This window comes from Apiospora hydei (assembly GCF_038363865.1).
Source record: "Apiospora hydei strain CBS 114990 chromosome Unknown utg000005l_segment0_segment0, whole genome shotgun sequence".
In the NCBI taxonomy this organism is placed as follows: domain Eukaryota; kingdom Fungi; phylum Ascomycota; class Sordariomycetes; order Amphisphaeriales; family Apiosporaceae; genus Apiospora; species Apiospora hydei.
This window is the reverse complement of record NW_027117364.1, coordinates 2,160,855-2,173,406: the sequence shown is the minus strand read 5'-3', so window position 1 is coordinate 2,173,406 and position 12,552 is coordinate 2,160,855. Positions and strand designations below refer to the sequence as shown.

The window sequence follows — 12,552 nt, the reverse complement described above, 5'->3', positions numbered from 1 at the left end:
CTTAATTAAAATAAAACTATTATATAAAAAACTTATTAAAATAAACGTTAAAAATAATATTATACGTTACGTAAAAAGCTATTTTAAAAAAGCTATTAAAAGCTTTATTATTAAACGTATATAATAAAGTAAAACGTTATTTTAATAATAAAAAATAATAAATTAATATATTTAATTAATAATAAAAGTAAAGGATTATAATTACCTTATTTAGTTAAAAAAAGGCCCTTTTCACACTGATATAATAGAGGGGCCGATATTAATACCTAGTGCCGAGCTAGCTTTTATCAACCTTAGGAACCATAAGTACTGCACAGGAAGCTGAGCCGCTTCAGCCGCTGACTGGCGCTGTGCTTGCGCTTGGCGGAAGATTGGCAAGGCTCCGTTCCTCGTGCAATGCAAGATCGTCGTTTTCTGAGATGCCAGATCCAATCAGTTGATCGATGGCGGGTAAATTAGCCCACTGTCTGCGTACGTAAGTCCCTGCGGAAAAAAGGCACAACCGAGTCGCATACTATCGTGCTCGTGTTCCTTGCATGCAGTTCGTTCGGTGTACCTACAGCAAAGACATGTTAAGTCAGGTCTCGGGTTGCATTGCATCAAGTGCATGACTATATCTATCACAGCCTCAGCCAGCACAGCAGAACCATCCGTTATTGCTTCTTACTCGCACTCAATCAACGGAAGCCGGCACGCAACCTACATACCTAGGTACACATCATACTCAGTGTGCTGTATGTAGGCTGACAATCCAATACATCCACCCCGCATTTCGACTTACCTGCCTAAAACATTCCAACGCTTTATCACTGGACTGGGCTCGTGTCACCCTGTTCCTTTTTTGCACGTGAACCAACCGCCCGCCCTATCTTCCATCATGGATGCATTCCATAGCAACTCGCTATGGTATGAGCTCGGTGCCACTTACACTGAACTAAAGTACTCCAAATGGCGGACGAGACATTCCGATGTACTCCTGCATGGCTTTTCGTTATCAAACTGATCGAGAGCTACCCCAAAACAGATTTGGGGAGAGCGACCGATAGCGTAGGCACGGCCAACGGAGGCGGCAAAGAGTCTCAACCAGATTATGTCCGCATCTCTATGTACGAGCCCGGCAGGTCGTCTTGACCACTCACCACTGTCGGCAGGTCGGGTATTAAGATAGCGCGGCATCGTCTCACTACATTCCCGGGGGCCGTTGCCCCCCACTCCTCACGAACCACGAAAATCACTTTGCCACTGCTGTATCCGCATTCACACATCTCTGGGTCCCATGGACATGTTGTCATTCGTAAAGGGCACTTACGAGGGGCGTATCGGATTTGCTGACGATTTGGGACAGTTGTGCAACCAGTATGAAATATGCATTATTTATATAATTCCCCGTGAACTCCAAATGTTTAGGGAAACGCCAAGCGCCTTCATCTATGCAACAAACGATATTTCCAAGAGACGCTGGCACCGGGCTACAGCCGTCCTGGATTACACCATGTAAACCTCTGGGGGCTGGGTCGGCATGGGCTGCTTCTTTTCCGAGAATGCGCCTCGAACTCCATCTCGAGCTCCGTCGAAGCCCATATCAATCCCCTCGCCCACTTTCTTCTCGCCCTTCTTGAATACGCGGTCGATCTTGTCGCCGAACCACTTGGAACAGAAGGTGCGGCAGAAACCATAGACGCCGGTGATGAGCCAGAAAATACAGTTGACCAGATCAAGCCATACGGCAACCTTCATGGCGCGGACGCTGGTGCCCTCGTATTTGGTGCCGCTCTCGCGCTTGAGGAAGATGCCGGCGAAGGTGCCAAAGGTGGCGATCCACAGGATGAACAAGAACAGATCAAAGGACCAGAGTCTTGCGGACTTGATGACGAACGGGATGCTGTAGACCACGGTCGTGATACTCGAGATGCCAGCGGTAAAGACGGCGAAGCACCAGGCGGCCGACTGAGGCTTGCCGGCCTTGCGGTCCTCGTCGACACGGTGGGCGTAGAAGCCGACGACGATGAGGGCGAAGATCAACTGCAGGCCGCGGGCGATCCAACGCGCCACAAGTTCAAACTTTTGGGCCGGGTTGATGACTTGGAAGCCCTTGTCCATCACCTGCTTCCTGGCGAAGGTTGTAGCGGTAGCCGTTACTTTGCTTTTGGCATGGGACTTGCCCATCTCGAAGGCGGTATCTGTATAACCCATCTTGGTGTGTTGAGGGAGTTGGCAGATTAAAGGTAGTACGCGAATAAAGAACGTCGTAAAGATGAAATGGTACAGAGTACTGGGAGTCTCTTCTGTTGGGACTTTTTGGATTTCTTGGTATTCTTTTCACAGGATGAATTTAACCAAGTGCTGTGTAGGTATCAGCAAGAATTAATGAGAGATAGTAATAATGAATGTATCGTGAGAATGTGACTGGGGAAAGGCCCGATGACTGACACTCAGTGCCTGGTCGAGTATGCTGTTGCTTGTAAGAAGGAAACCGAGTCAAAAGGAAAAGACGGTTAGGGAAGAGATAGATGCAGAAGGCACAAGTTAGATGACCAACGACGAGCGGGCCTCGAAGCCATATAAATGAGTTGACCTCGCCCATTCATGCCATGATGGACGAAGGTTTTTTTCAACCAACAAAGAGACCAAGAGACCATTCGAGAGCTCTTTTTACCAATCGCCTCTGCTGAAACAAACGAGGTTCTAAATCGGGCACCTCTCGAGACGTCTGAACCAACCAGATGGCGGCGGTTGTGGTGGCCCGTGCCCCGTCCGTTGTCACGCATGGCTCCAAGACAAAGAGATCGACTGGTTGACACTTCTTCAACGACAATCCAGGCGCTTAATCCAATGGGCCCTTTCACCACACGCTCTCCTTCACGCCACAATCAGGTTTCCCATCAATGCTTCAGGTCAGGTCCCTTCGACTCTAACCGCCCAGCGCTTGAGAGAGGGCGCGGGCGCGAGCGCGTCAAGAAGAAGACCATGGTCTGGTTTCCAACTGAAGTCAATTGTCCTCCGTGACCGACTGCCAATGATTCGCTGCTTCGCTCCTGGCTGCGCTCTGCTGCATCAACCCACTCGGGCGCCTCCTCAGGAGTCAGGACGTGTTTCCCTGTTGGACCTGGGCGTTACGCTACCCAAGAGGTAAAGAGAGACAAGCAATGCAGTCAGAACCGGAACGAGCCGCTACAGGTATTTAATCCTTCGTGGCTTTCCATGAACCTTCTTTCGGAGGTATGGACGAACTGCCTGCCCACGAGGCTGCATTGTCAGTATCAGTGATGCATTTGCATTGCATTCTATGCACAGTACCTCGTCGGTCAGCTACATAAATATTACACGGGAACGGTTTTCAGCAGGAACAACCTTAAAGGAGAAACTCGGCTGTTCGCGTTGCTTTTTCTTCTTCTTTCTGTTTTCTTCTTGAACTCAATAGCCGTCACGGGCCCAGGAAAGTCAAAACAGCTTGTTGGGCACCCTTTCCCCCGCAATCGTCAAGGGTTCTGCGCCCCTTATTGCCCCTTGCCCTCTCTCCCGCTTGGGTCGGATACCAAATCAGAAGTCGAATGGCACTGGCGGGCAGCGATCAGCATCGCGCTTGGTATGATGGCTACCGACTATGCCGCGTCCCCCACATCATTGATTTGTCCAGAGTTGGCTCTTGGCGGGCTGGTCCCTACGATGGCTGAGGGCGCCATACTGTCTAGACCTATCAGGACGCGACAAGCATTAAGGTTTCCCATGAAGCCCGTGATGATCCTCATGGAAGTGAAAAGCCGCGAGGGTAGGTGTTTGCTACTAGTCAACGCGGAACTCTGTGCATGATTGGCATATCCCAATGCATCAAGATGCAGTCCTATGAAAGTGCCCTAGGCTTCCAATCATAGGGATGCCGACCCAAGCTACACATAATGGTGATCTCGCTAACAACCTTATGAAGTGGCCGCATCACCGGACTGCACCACCATTGGTTCCATGTGTTGCTTTTTATCACATCCTGCCTCTTCATCTTGTTTTCTTTTCTTCCCCTTCCTAGCCCCTGTGGAACTGTTTGGGTTTTATTTACCTTACTCATTTACATGCCGCCTGCTTTTGCTAGATGCGTGTCGTCATGAACACCAGAATCCGTCAAATCGCATAGGCACCTGTTCCTTCTCATATTTACTTATGCTGCGATGGCTGCCGATGGCTTTCCAGTGCAGACAGAAGAAGTGGCTTGGCATGGCCAGGATGTTGCGGACCGCCCGCCTCAAGCAAATGGCGACAGCAGAAATGTCGAACCGGGGTCGCCGATTCAACTAGTCTTCACGGATCGCAGCGCAGCCGGGTCCATTGCAGCCGCACAGCAGGCCATCGTAGGCAGAGGGAGCTTTGGTATCACATACGCTGGCCAGCGCTGCAGCTCACTTTCTCTGTCCCAGAAACCGCATAGGGCATCCGGACTCGCCTCTCGATCCAAATCTGTAGCCTCAGAATATCGCGGTACTAGCATGACCAGGCCTCTTTCCAGCATGGCTCAATACGATACGGCCGACTCGGAGTCATCCTCACAGCGAGATTCAACCGCTCGGTTGAGAGAAGCCCGATTACGTGCCTCCAAGGAGTTGCCCAGGGTAGAGAACGGCTTGATCCGCATTCCGAGGAGACAATCCTCCATTATTGAGCGCCCCCGAAGTATGATGAGCCGAACGCGCTCTAGTGAACATAGCGACCTGCAGCCGCGGAACGAATTTGAGACACACCCCCTCTTCGCCGCTAAACCGACAAGCAGTGGTAGAATCGGCTCCGAGGCTACCAAGCCCCCATATGAAACATATACCACAGCCCTCCCGGGCGTCTCAAACACGAGAAGCGTTCGCGGCGAAGATCTGGAAAGCGACTCGAAGCCTGACCGAAGCATGAGCTCGACACCGGTTGCGCTCCTTCGCCTGGACGAAGACGCTGTCTCTCAATATGAGACTCGTCGGAGAAACAGCTACTCCAGCATCTCGTCCCGCCTCTCCGTGCCCGCCAGCTACACTTCGACTGTCAAGCGGCCCAAGACCCCTTCACAGGCTCGTTCACACCCGGTACAAGGAATGGGACAGTTTGGTCGTCTTGAAAACAACAGCAGGCATCAATCTCCCTTGCGGAATCCATCGGTACATGTGCTTCCTTACGTTGACGAGAATGGCGACTGGGTCGAATTCAACGGCGACGCCCACGTGGCTGAAAATGGAGGCAGTTCTATAATGTCGGGCATGTCAGGCATGTCGGGGAGGAGGCCGAGTGTGACGATAAAGAAACCTCCCTCGCAAAATGGGAGTCTGAGCAGCGGCGGTTCAAGCCGCCTACCCGATTTCTTCAGCCAGCAGGTTTTCCAAGTCGTGCTGCATAATCCCGCTACAGCACATCATCTTCTGAAGTTCAGCGAGAACCGGGTATGCAGTGAAAATGTCGAGTTTCTGGCAAAAGTATGTTGGCCGAACATGATCTTATTGGCACCATGGTGTCGCGTTGCTAACAATGGCTCAGATTGAACAATACCATACGACCTTGAACCAGCTTGCAGATATTATGACGGGCATCCACAAGACTTATATGACGCATCAGTCGCCACATCAGCTCAACGTGCCCGGGAAACTGCTGAAAGAAGTGCACAAGAGGATGAAATCGATCGTCATGACGAAGCTGCCAGCGATGGAAGCCCTCTTCACGGAGATGGAAGTACTGGTGGAGCAATTGGTCTTCACGGACATATATCCACGATTTGTTAACCACCAACTTACGCTGAACGCGAGTAAGGCATTGGCGAATGACCGTTCCAAATTCCAGGGGCTTGGTGACTGTTTTTGCTTAACGAACCCAGGGTGCGTATATTGGTTAGAGGCTGCTTTGTCTCGTTCTGAGTTGAACGTACTAATACAATGCGGTATTATAGTCTCGCCGACAACCCCGTTGTATTTGCTTCGGATGGTCTGATCAAGGTCACTGGCTATAGTCGCACGGAAATCATATCGCGAAACTGCCGGTTTTTGCAGGGGAAGCTCACCGATCCCGTCCCGGTGCGGCGCCTGAGGAACGCGATGATAGAGGGTAGGGAAGCGGTTGAGCTGCTGCTCAACTATAAGAAGAACGGAGACCCGTTCTGGAACCTGCTCTATATTGGTAAGTCGAGAAGGAAGACCCTTGGCCTAGCCATTTCATATCTGTTTGAGACTAACATCCCATTGAAGCTCCGCTCGTAGGTGAGGGCGGCGAGGTGGCCTTCTGGCTTGGCGGGCAGATCAACTGCTCCAGCACGATCCACAACAGCGCCGACGTGATGCGCGTGCTATCGACGTCGAAATCCGACGGGAACGAGCAGAGCCGGGCCAGCCACAACCAAATGCAACCCCGGACCTCCTTCTCGCGAACCCTACTCCGCGCTCTTGGTTTGCGCAACGACAGCAACCCCAACCCGCTTAAGACCGTAACCTCATTTGACGTGGGCGTAGCGGGAGGCGGCGGTATGGAGCAAGATGTGTTGGGCCGGATGGAGGGCCAGGACCTGCCGACCCAGATCAAGGAGTTCTACACGGCCTACTCCAAGTACATTGTAGTGCGCGCCGACTCTTTCGTCGTGCACTTCTACTCGCAGGGGGTCGCGGATGTGCTGCACCCCGCCGGGTACAGCAATAATAGCAGCACGGTGGCGCTCGATGGTAGTCACAGTGCGAGCAGGACGAGCAGCCACGAGAGATCGATGGTCGGGTCCGACGTCTTCAAGTATCTCAAGAGCTGCATGATCAGCCCGGCGGCGTCAGCCGCGGGCGACTACAAGAACCGGGTCCGCAGCTGCATCCGCGCCGGCCACCCCGTCAGCGTCGACCTCCGGCTGCAGACGCGGCGCAGCGCCAAGTTCCGCGGCGACGAGGCGTTCGTGGTTCACTGGACGCCGCTCAAGGACGAGCGCGCCGTGGCGCACTGGGTCATTGTTACCTTGGTGCCGACGATTCCTTGAGCTGGACAGGTCGAAATTCGAACGAGAAAGGAGCCATTGGGAAACAGGGGAAACCCAGTATAAGATTTCATGGATCATATACGATGTACAAATACCCTATACCTGTTGATGAGCACTGGAGCTGAGGGGTTGACTAATGAGAGGTGCCGTAAACAGTGTAGTGCTTTTCAGGGGCGCTGTCAGGAATGGCGCATGGATGGATAAACGAGGAATACGATTAGCGGATAGGAGTTGCAAGCGCACGGAGTGAGCGACGCAGCGACTTGTGTGTTAAAACAGGAAAAGAACATTTTGACAGACTTCAGTCAAACAACGAGCTCTATTCATCCTCAAAGCATGATTTACCCAAGATCAAACACTTGATAACACGCTACAGTAGTAATGACACCAAAGTAAAATGTGAAACCACGGGTGCAATGACTCGCAGTTGAATATCTTCCACCCAAGAGTTTTTCTATCAACACTTGCTATTCTGATCTTCCTCGCGTTAAATTAAATTTGACCACACGTTATTGACATAGCTTAAACCTGCACCTCACTAGTGTCCCCCTTATCGAGCGACTTCGAAGAGCCGACTTCTCACGGCTGGCTCCGGCCCGATGCGTTCTTCTCGGCCAGATTATCCGTGCTAAGACCCTTCTTCATGTCCTCCTTCCAGACGGAACGCGCCGTCTCGGAAACACCGGGACCTTTGTAGACGCTGCCGTAGAGACCAGTGGCCCAACTTTGGCCGTCCTTGGCTTTTTGACTCAGCCCGGCGTCGCCATTGGCCTTATTAGTAGAGGAAGCATTCGGCTTCTTGTTCTTAGAAGAAGTGTGGCGGCGACGGTACCACTTGCCATACGCGAGCAGGTAGTACAGCCGGAAGCACAGGAACGCGAAGCGGTCGTGCTCGAGGTCCTCGGGGTACTCGGCGCCGAGGTCGACGGCGGCGGCGAGGCCGGACAGGATGGCAACCTCGTGGGCGTTGACGAGGGTCCAGGACCCGGCGAAGCGGACGCGGCGCTTGGCCTGCAGGAACATGACCCAGGGGACCACGAAGAGGTAGTGGGTGTAGCCGTGGCAGAGCTGGTGCCACCAGTCCTTGCGGATGACTTTGGACTCGTCGATCTCGGCGTCGGACCAGAGGTGCGAGTCCCGCGCCTTGTTCAGGTAAATGGTCTGGAAGACGTGCTGCTCGAAGGGGACTTTTTCGGGAAACTGGCTTTGGTAGTTGGAGGTGTCGAAGCACATTTCTAGTTTGGAGCGGTCCGAGGGGTACATCTTGATATAGTACATGGGGCGGAAGTTGTCTGCGGCCCAGTCCAGGCGGGACTGGTAATCTTCCACATCGCTACTGCTGTTGCCGTTGGAGTGCGATGTTGTCTTGGCGACGGCCAGGTCCTCGCGGTAGAAGTTCTCGTAGTGCCGCTTCATGTAGTCGGCGTCGTTGTGGGTGATGGTGATGTCATCGCTGAACTTGGCCGAGCCCAGCACCTTCTTCTCCCGCCAGCTCGCCGTGTTGCCCAGCACCTTTTTGGCCGTGTCGGCGAGGCAGCAGAGGATAAGCTCGTCGTACGTCTCCTCATCGGCGGGCTCGTCCGGATCGCCGCCCGCGGGGTTGTGGTGGTCCGACGCCGGGGTGCGGGACTTCAGCTTGACGACGACGCCGTGCTTGTCGCGCTGGACGATCTCGGTCAGCTCGGTGGACAGGCGGACGGTGACGCCCCGCGCGACGAGGTCGTCCTTCCAGGTGCTGTAGAAGTCGGACAGCTTCGGGAAGACGATCATGGGCGGCTGGTTGCTGACGACGGTGTGCTTGTCGGGCTTGTACCACATGCCGTACGTGGGCGAGGTGCAGAGGCGCTCGAACATGATGGCAGGGACCTCGGGCGTGGCGTTGCCGGTGCCGAGGAACAGGGCCGTCATGGGCAGGGCGATGGTGTTGGTGAACTCGTCGGAGAAGCCGCCGAGCCTGAAGACGAGCCGGAGCGGCAGCAGCGCGAAGAAGACCTCGAACCAGCGCATGATCCTGAGGTAGGTCACGAGGCGGCCGATCTCCTTCTGGTGGCGCGCGAGCAGCTGCGTGGGGAACACGTTGGTCCAGAACTGCTCGTCCTTGCCGAAGGAGACTTGCAGCTCGACGGGGTCGGCGCGGAACCCCTGGCGCGCGAACATGGTGGCGGTGTGGTGGAAGATGTAGGAGCCGCCCTGGACGCCCTGGTTGCACCACGAGGCCCCGTGGCGGTCCTTGTCCAGCGGGATGGAGAAGGCCTGGCCGCCGCAGTAGTCGACGGCATCGATAAGGGTGACATCAAACTGGCCTGGCTGCTGGGTGAGGTGGTATGCCGCGGACATGCTTCAGACCTCAGATCAGTATACAGTATGAGGGTATAAGTTTTGGCAGCCCAACTTACCCAGCAGCTCCGGCGCCGACTATGAGCACCCTCTTTGGCTTTCCGTCTTGGGAGCTCTGCAGGCCCCCATCATGTTGCCCGTTTTGAGCCATGGCTCCGGCGGCACTGTCTCGTTCTATGTCACGATCGAACGGTGCACTCGCCATGAAGATGGGAAGGGTATGCGTGTAAAACCAATTAGTTCCTACGACACGACAAGGTGCAGCAGGGAACCGCTCTATTTAGACGACTATTTCAACCATTTCGAGTGCCAGCGGGCATACCCTGTTTGCTGATATCGACGTTATGTAATGACCCCTTGATTCGAATACCATACGTCATTGGTCTGAAGGCCCCAAAGGACATTGCTTTTAGCCTTTGCACCACTGTAACTTTGAATGCGGTCCATCGGCGCCATGGCATAGCGCTTAAATAGCTAGGAATCAATTAGCCAGAACGAGAACGAATGCCAAAATTTGGTGATGGATTTCGAGACCGCAGGTACAGCATAATGGTCATTAATGGTCCCCTGCAGACCGCCATCCAGATCTTGGTACAACCCGATCTCGCAGGCCATCATGCGGCGATCTACCAAGATCTGCTACAGGCGCATCGGCTTAACCAAGATCGGATTAGGGTCTGTGGGGTTCTTGTTCCAGGACACCATCATAACAATGCCTGCCCCGTGTACGATAAAAACAGCTGCCAACACAATCGGTACAGCTCTTTGGGTTTAGCGACTTTCGTCGACCGTGGTTCCAGCTTTCTGCAATGTTGATATTGAAGAACCGAGTAATACTCGTCCGCCGTGAGCACATAACCGGTAGACTATAGTCGCTCGCCGTCGTCATCTGCTCAGTACCCATGGATGTGAACCAGTGTCTAGATATTTTATGAGAGCAGGTTATATACAGCTACTTCATTCGGGAGCCAGGGGGATTTGGATTCCTCCGTTCAGTAACGGGGCACTCCTCACTTCTTGGCCTCCAGATACTTCTGCCAGCCGTCCGAGGACAGCTTCAGATCCTTCTCCAGGACTTCGTCTTTCATCTTGGTCTGATAAGCCTTCATCTGCGCAGCGTATTCGGGGTACGTCGTGCCCAGGATTCGGATAGCCAACAAGGCAGCATTGGTCGAGTTTCCAATACCCACCGTAGCACAGGGGATGCCGCGGGGCATTTGCACAATCGAGTAGAGGCTGTCTACCCCATCCAGGACCGACGCTTTGACGGGAACGCCGATGACAGGAAGGTGTACCTCGGACGCCACCATGCCGGGCAGGTGAGCGGCGCCGCCTGCTGCGGCAATGATAACCTTGACTCCTCCCTGTGCCATTTCCGCCGCAAACTTCATCATGTGGTGTGGCGTGCGGTGGGCTGAAGTGATTCGAACCTCGTATGGCACATTGAATTGGTCAAGGATCTTGAGCCCGGCAGTCAACACCGGAAGGTCGCTGTCACTGCCCATCGTGACGGCCACCAGAGGGGGCAGCCTTGGGTGATAGCGATGTTGGCCCCGCAGGTGCGGCTTCACCAACTCGTTCCGCCCGGATCTTGTCGGCACTCGCAATCAACGGTTGCGCCATCTCCACAAGTTTGGAGATGGACGAGTAGCCAATGGCTGTAACGTGGCCGATTTTTCTTCCCGGCTTCGATTGCTTGCCGTAGTCGTGGAGGTAGACATCCATTGACCGGTTACTCAACTTCCTTGATAACTCGGCCAGTTCGCCATGGGATGTTGGCTTGGCACCGCCGAGGATGTTCACCATAAGTGCTGAAGGCACTCTGGGCACAACCTCGAAATCCTTTGGGAAGTCGTTCATGATGGCGCACAGTTGTGCCTTGTACTGTGACATCTGAGGAACAGCTTCTATCGTGTAGTGCCCACTGTTATGAGGTCGCGGGGCAATCTCGTTGACTATAACCTGGCCTGGAATAAATGGATGAGTATATTGCCCAAGTCTTGGATCAATAGCGTCAGAACTTACCGTCCTTAAGCAGGAACATCTCAACAGCAAACACACCCCGACCCCAGAGATGGGACACTACGTCGCACGCAATCTTCTGGGCGCGTGCCTGCATATCGTCTGCCACGTTCCTGGGTGGGAAGAAGACCTTGGTGCAGACGCTGTCCTCGTGGATGGTCTCGACCACGGGGTACGGCATCACCTTCTGGAGCTTGCCCGCATCGTCCTCAGTTCGCACAACCATGACAGCCAGCTCCATCTCGAAGGGCACCCAGCGCTCCGCGTAGAGCGGCTGGTCGCCCATCTGCTGGATGGCGGTCTCGAAGTCCTCGGGGCTTCGAACCTTGAAGTTGCCCCTTCCGTCGTAGGAGCCCTTGGCGCCCTTGAGCATGTACGGGAAGCCGTACTTGGTGGTGGCCTCCTGCAGGGAAGCCTTGCGATCAGCACCCGCATCCGCAATGGCCATCTGCTCGGCAATGGGGATGCCCTTCTTGCCGAGGTACTCCTTCTGTTCGTACTTGTCCTGGATGAGCCGTATCGTCTTCCAGTCCGGGTGGACGGGGACCTTCTTCTTGGTCACAGCACCGTCGGCATTGGTGACATCGACACCAACGGTGGCGATCTCTTCCAAGACTTGGGTGTCGACGTGCTCGATTTCTACGGTCAAGACGTCGGAGCGCGAAGCCAACAGCTTGATCTTGGCCGGATCCTTGAAGGAGCCAGTGACGTGTAGATCGTTGTGATTGGCCTGCTTGGCGGGAGAGTTCTCCTCGTCCAATATGGCGATCTGGTAGCCCAGGGGACCAGCCGATTCGCAGAGCATGCGGCCCAGCTGGCCGCCGCCCAACAGGCCGATAACCGGCTTCGTAGTCATTTCGGTCAAAGTGGTTGGCAAATGCAGGCCGCGGGCGTGGTGTCGACAGTGAATTGATCCAAGCCCTTGATGATGAAGAATGTGAGGTCAAGGCTCAATCTTCAGATCATGTCGCCCTCCGGAACCGCTTCAGAATTCTATCAAATAGTAGAATCCATGGAGGGGCACTTTTTTTCGGGGGAGTGACAAGTACCGTGGGGTAATTTTCAATCTGATAGGGAAAACCGCCCAGTGGGGTTCAGGCCATGTGGGGTACAAATGTCATACCTACAAGCGATCTACCGTACTTAATCAGCTGAAGCTGCGAAAAGCCTCGGGGCCAACGCCTCGCGTCACGTAGGAGCAAAAGGCACGGAGTATTGGCCAATCG

At 54.0% G+C, this 12,552-nt stretch overlaps 4 protein-coding genes across 4 annotated transcripts; 1 reads left to right on the top strand and 3 right to left on the bottom strand.

The window, feature by feature from the left end:
* Window positions 1–1,485: 1,485 nt before the first annotated feature.
* Window positions 1,486–2,193, bottom strand: PG997_006156 (uncharacterized protein; the record flags this gene model as incomplete). The annotated part of the gene is made up of 1 exon (XM_066810471.1): window positions 1,486–2,193. The coding sequence occupies one exon, from the start codon at window positions 2,191–2,193 to the stop codon at window positions 1,486–1,488; it is 708 nt and encodes a 235-aa protein (XP_066669394.1).
* A 2,303-nt stretch (window positions 2,194–4,496) lies between these two features.
* On the top strand, window positions 4,497–6,967 carry PG997_006155 (uncharacterized protein; the record flags this gene model as incomplete). Its single annotated transcript, XM_066810470.1, has 4 exons — window positions 4,497–5,438; window positions 5,500–5,834; window positions 5,906–6,132; window positions 6,201–6,967. 4 exons carry the CDS (start codon window positions 4,497–4,499, stop codon window positions 6,965–6,967), a joined length of 2,271 nt encoding a protein of 756 aa, XP_066669393.1.
* A 579-nt stretch (window positions 6,968–7,546) lies between these two features.
* PG997_006154 (FAD/NAD(P)-binding domain-containing protein) lies at window positions 7,547–9,509 on the bottom strand (the record flags this gene model as incomplete). The annotated part of the gene is made up of 2 exons (XM_066810469.1): window positions 7,547–9,305; window positions 9,364–9,509. The coding sequence occupies 2 exons, from the start codon at window positions 9,507–9,509 to the stop codon at window positions 7,547–7,549; spliced, it is 1,905 nt and encodes a 634-aa protein (XP_066669392.1).
* An 805-nt stretch (window positions 9,510–10,314) lies between these two features.
* PG997_006153 (uncharacterized protein) lies at window positions 10,315–12,182 on the bottom strand (the record flags this gene model as incomplete). Its single annotated transcript, XM_066810468.1, has 3 exons — window positions 10,315–10,878; window positions 10,934–11,271; window positions 11,330–12,182. 3 exons carry the CDS (start codon window positions 12,180–12,182, stop codon window positions 10,315–10,317), a joined length of 1,755 nt encoding a protein of 584 aa, XP_066669391.1.
* Between the last annotated feature and the right edge of the window lie 370 nt (window positions 12,183–12,552).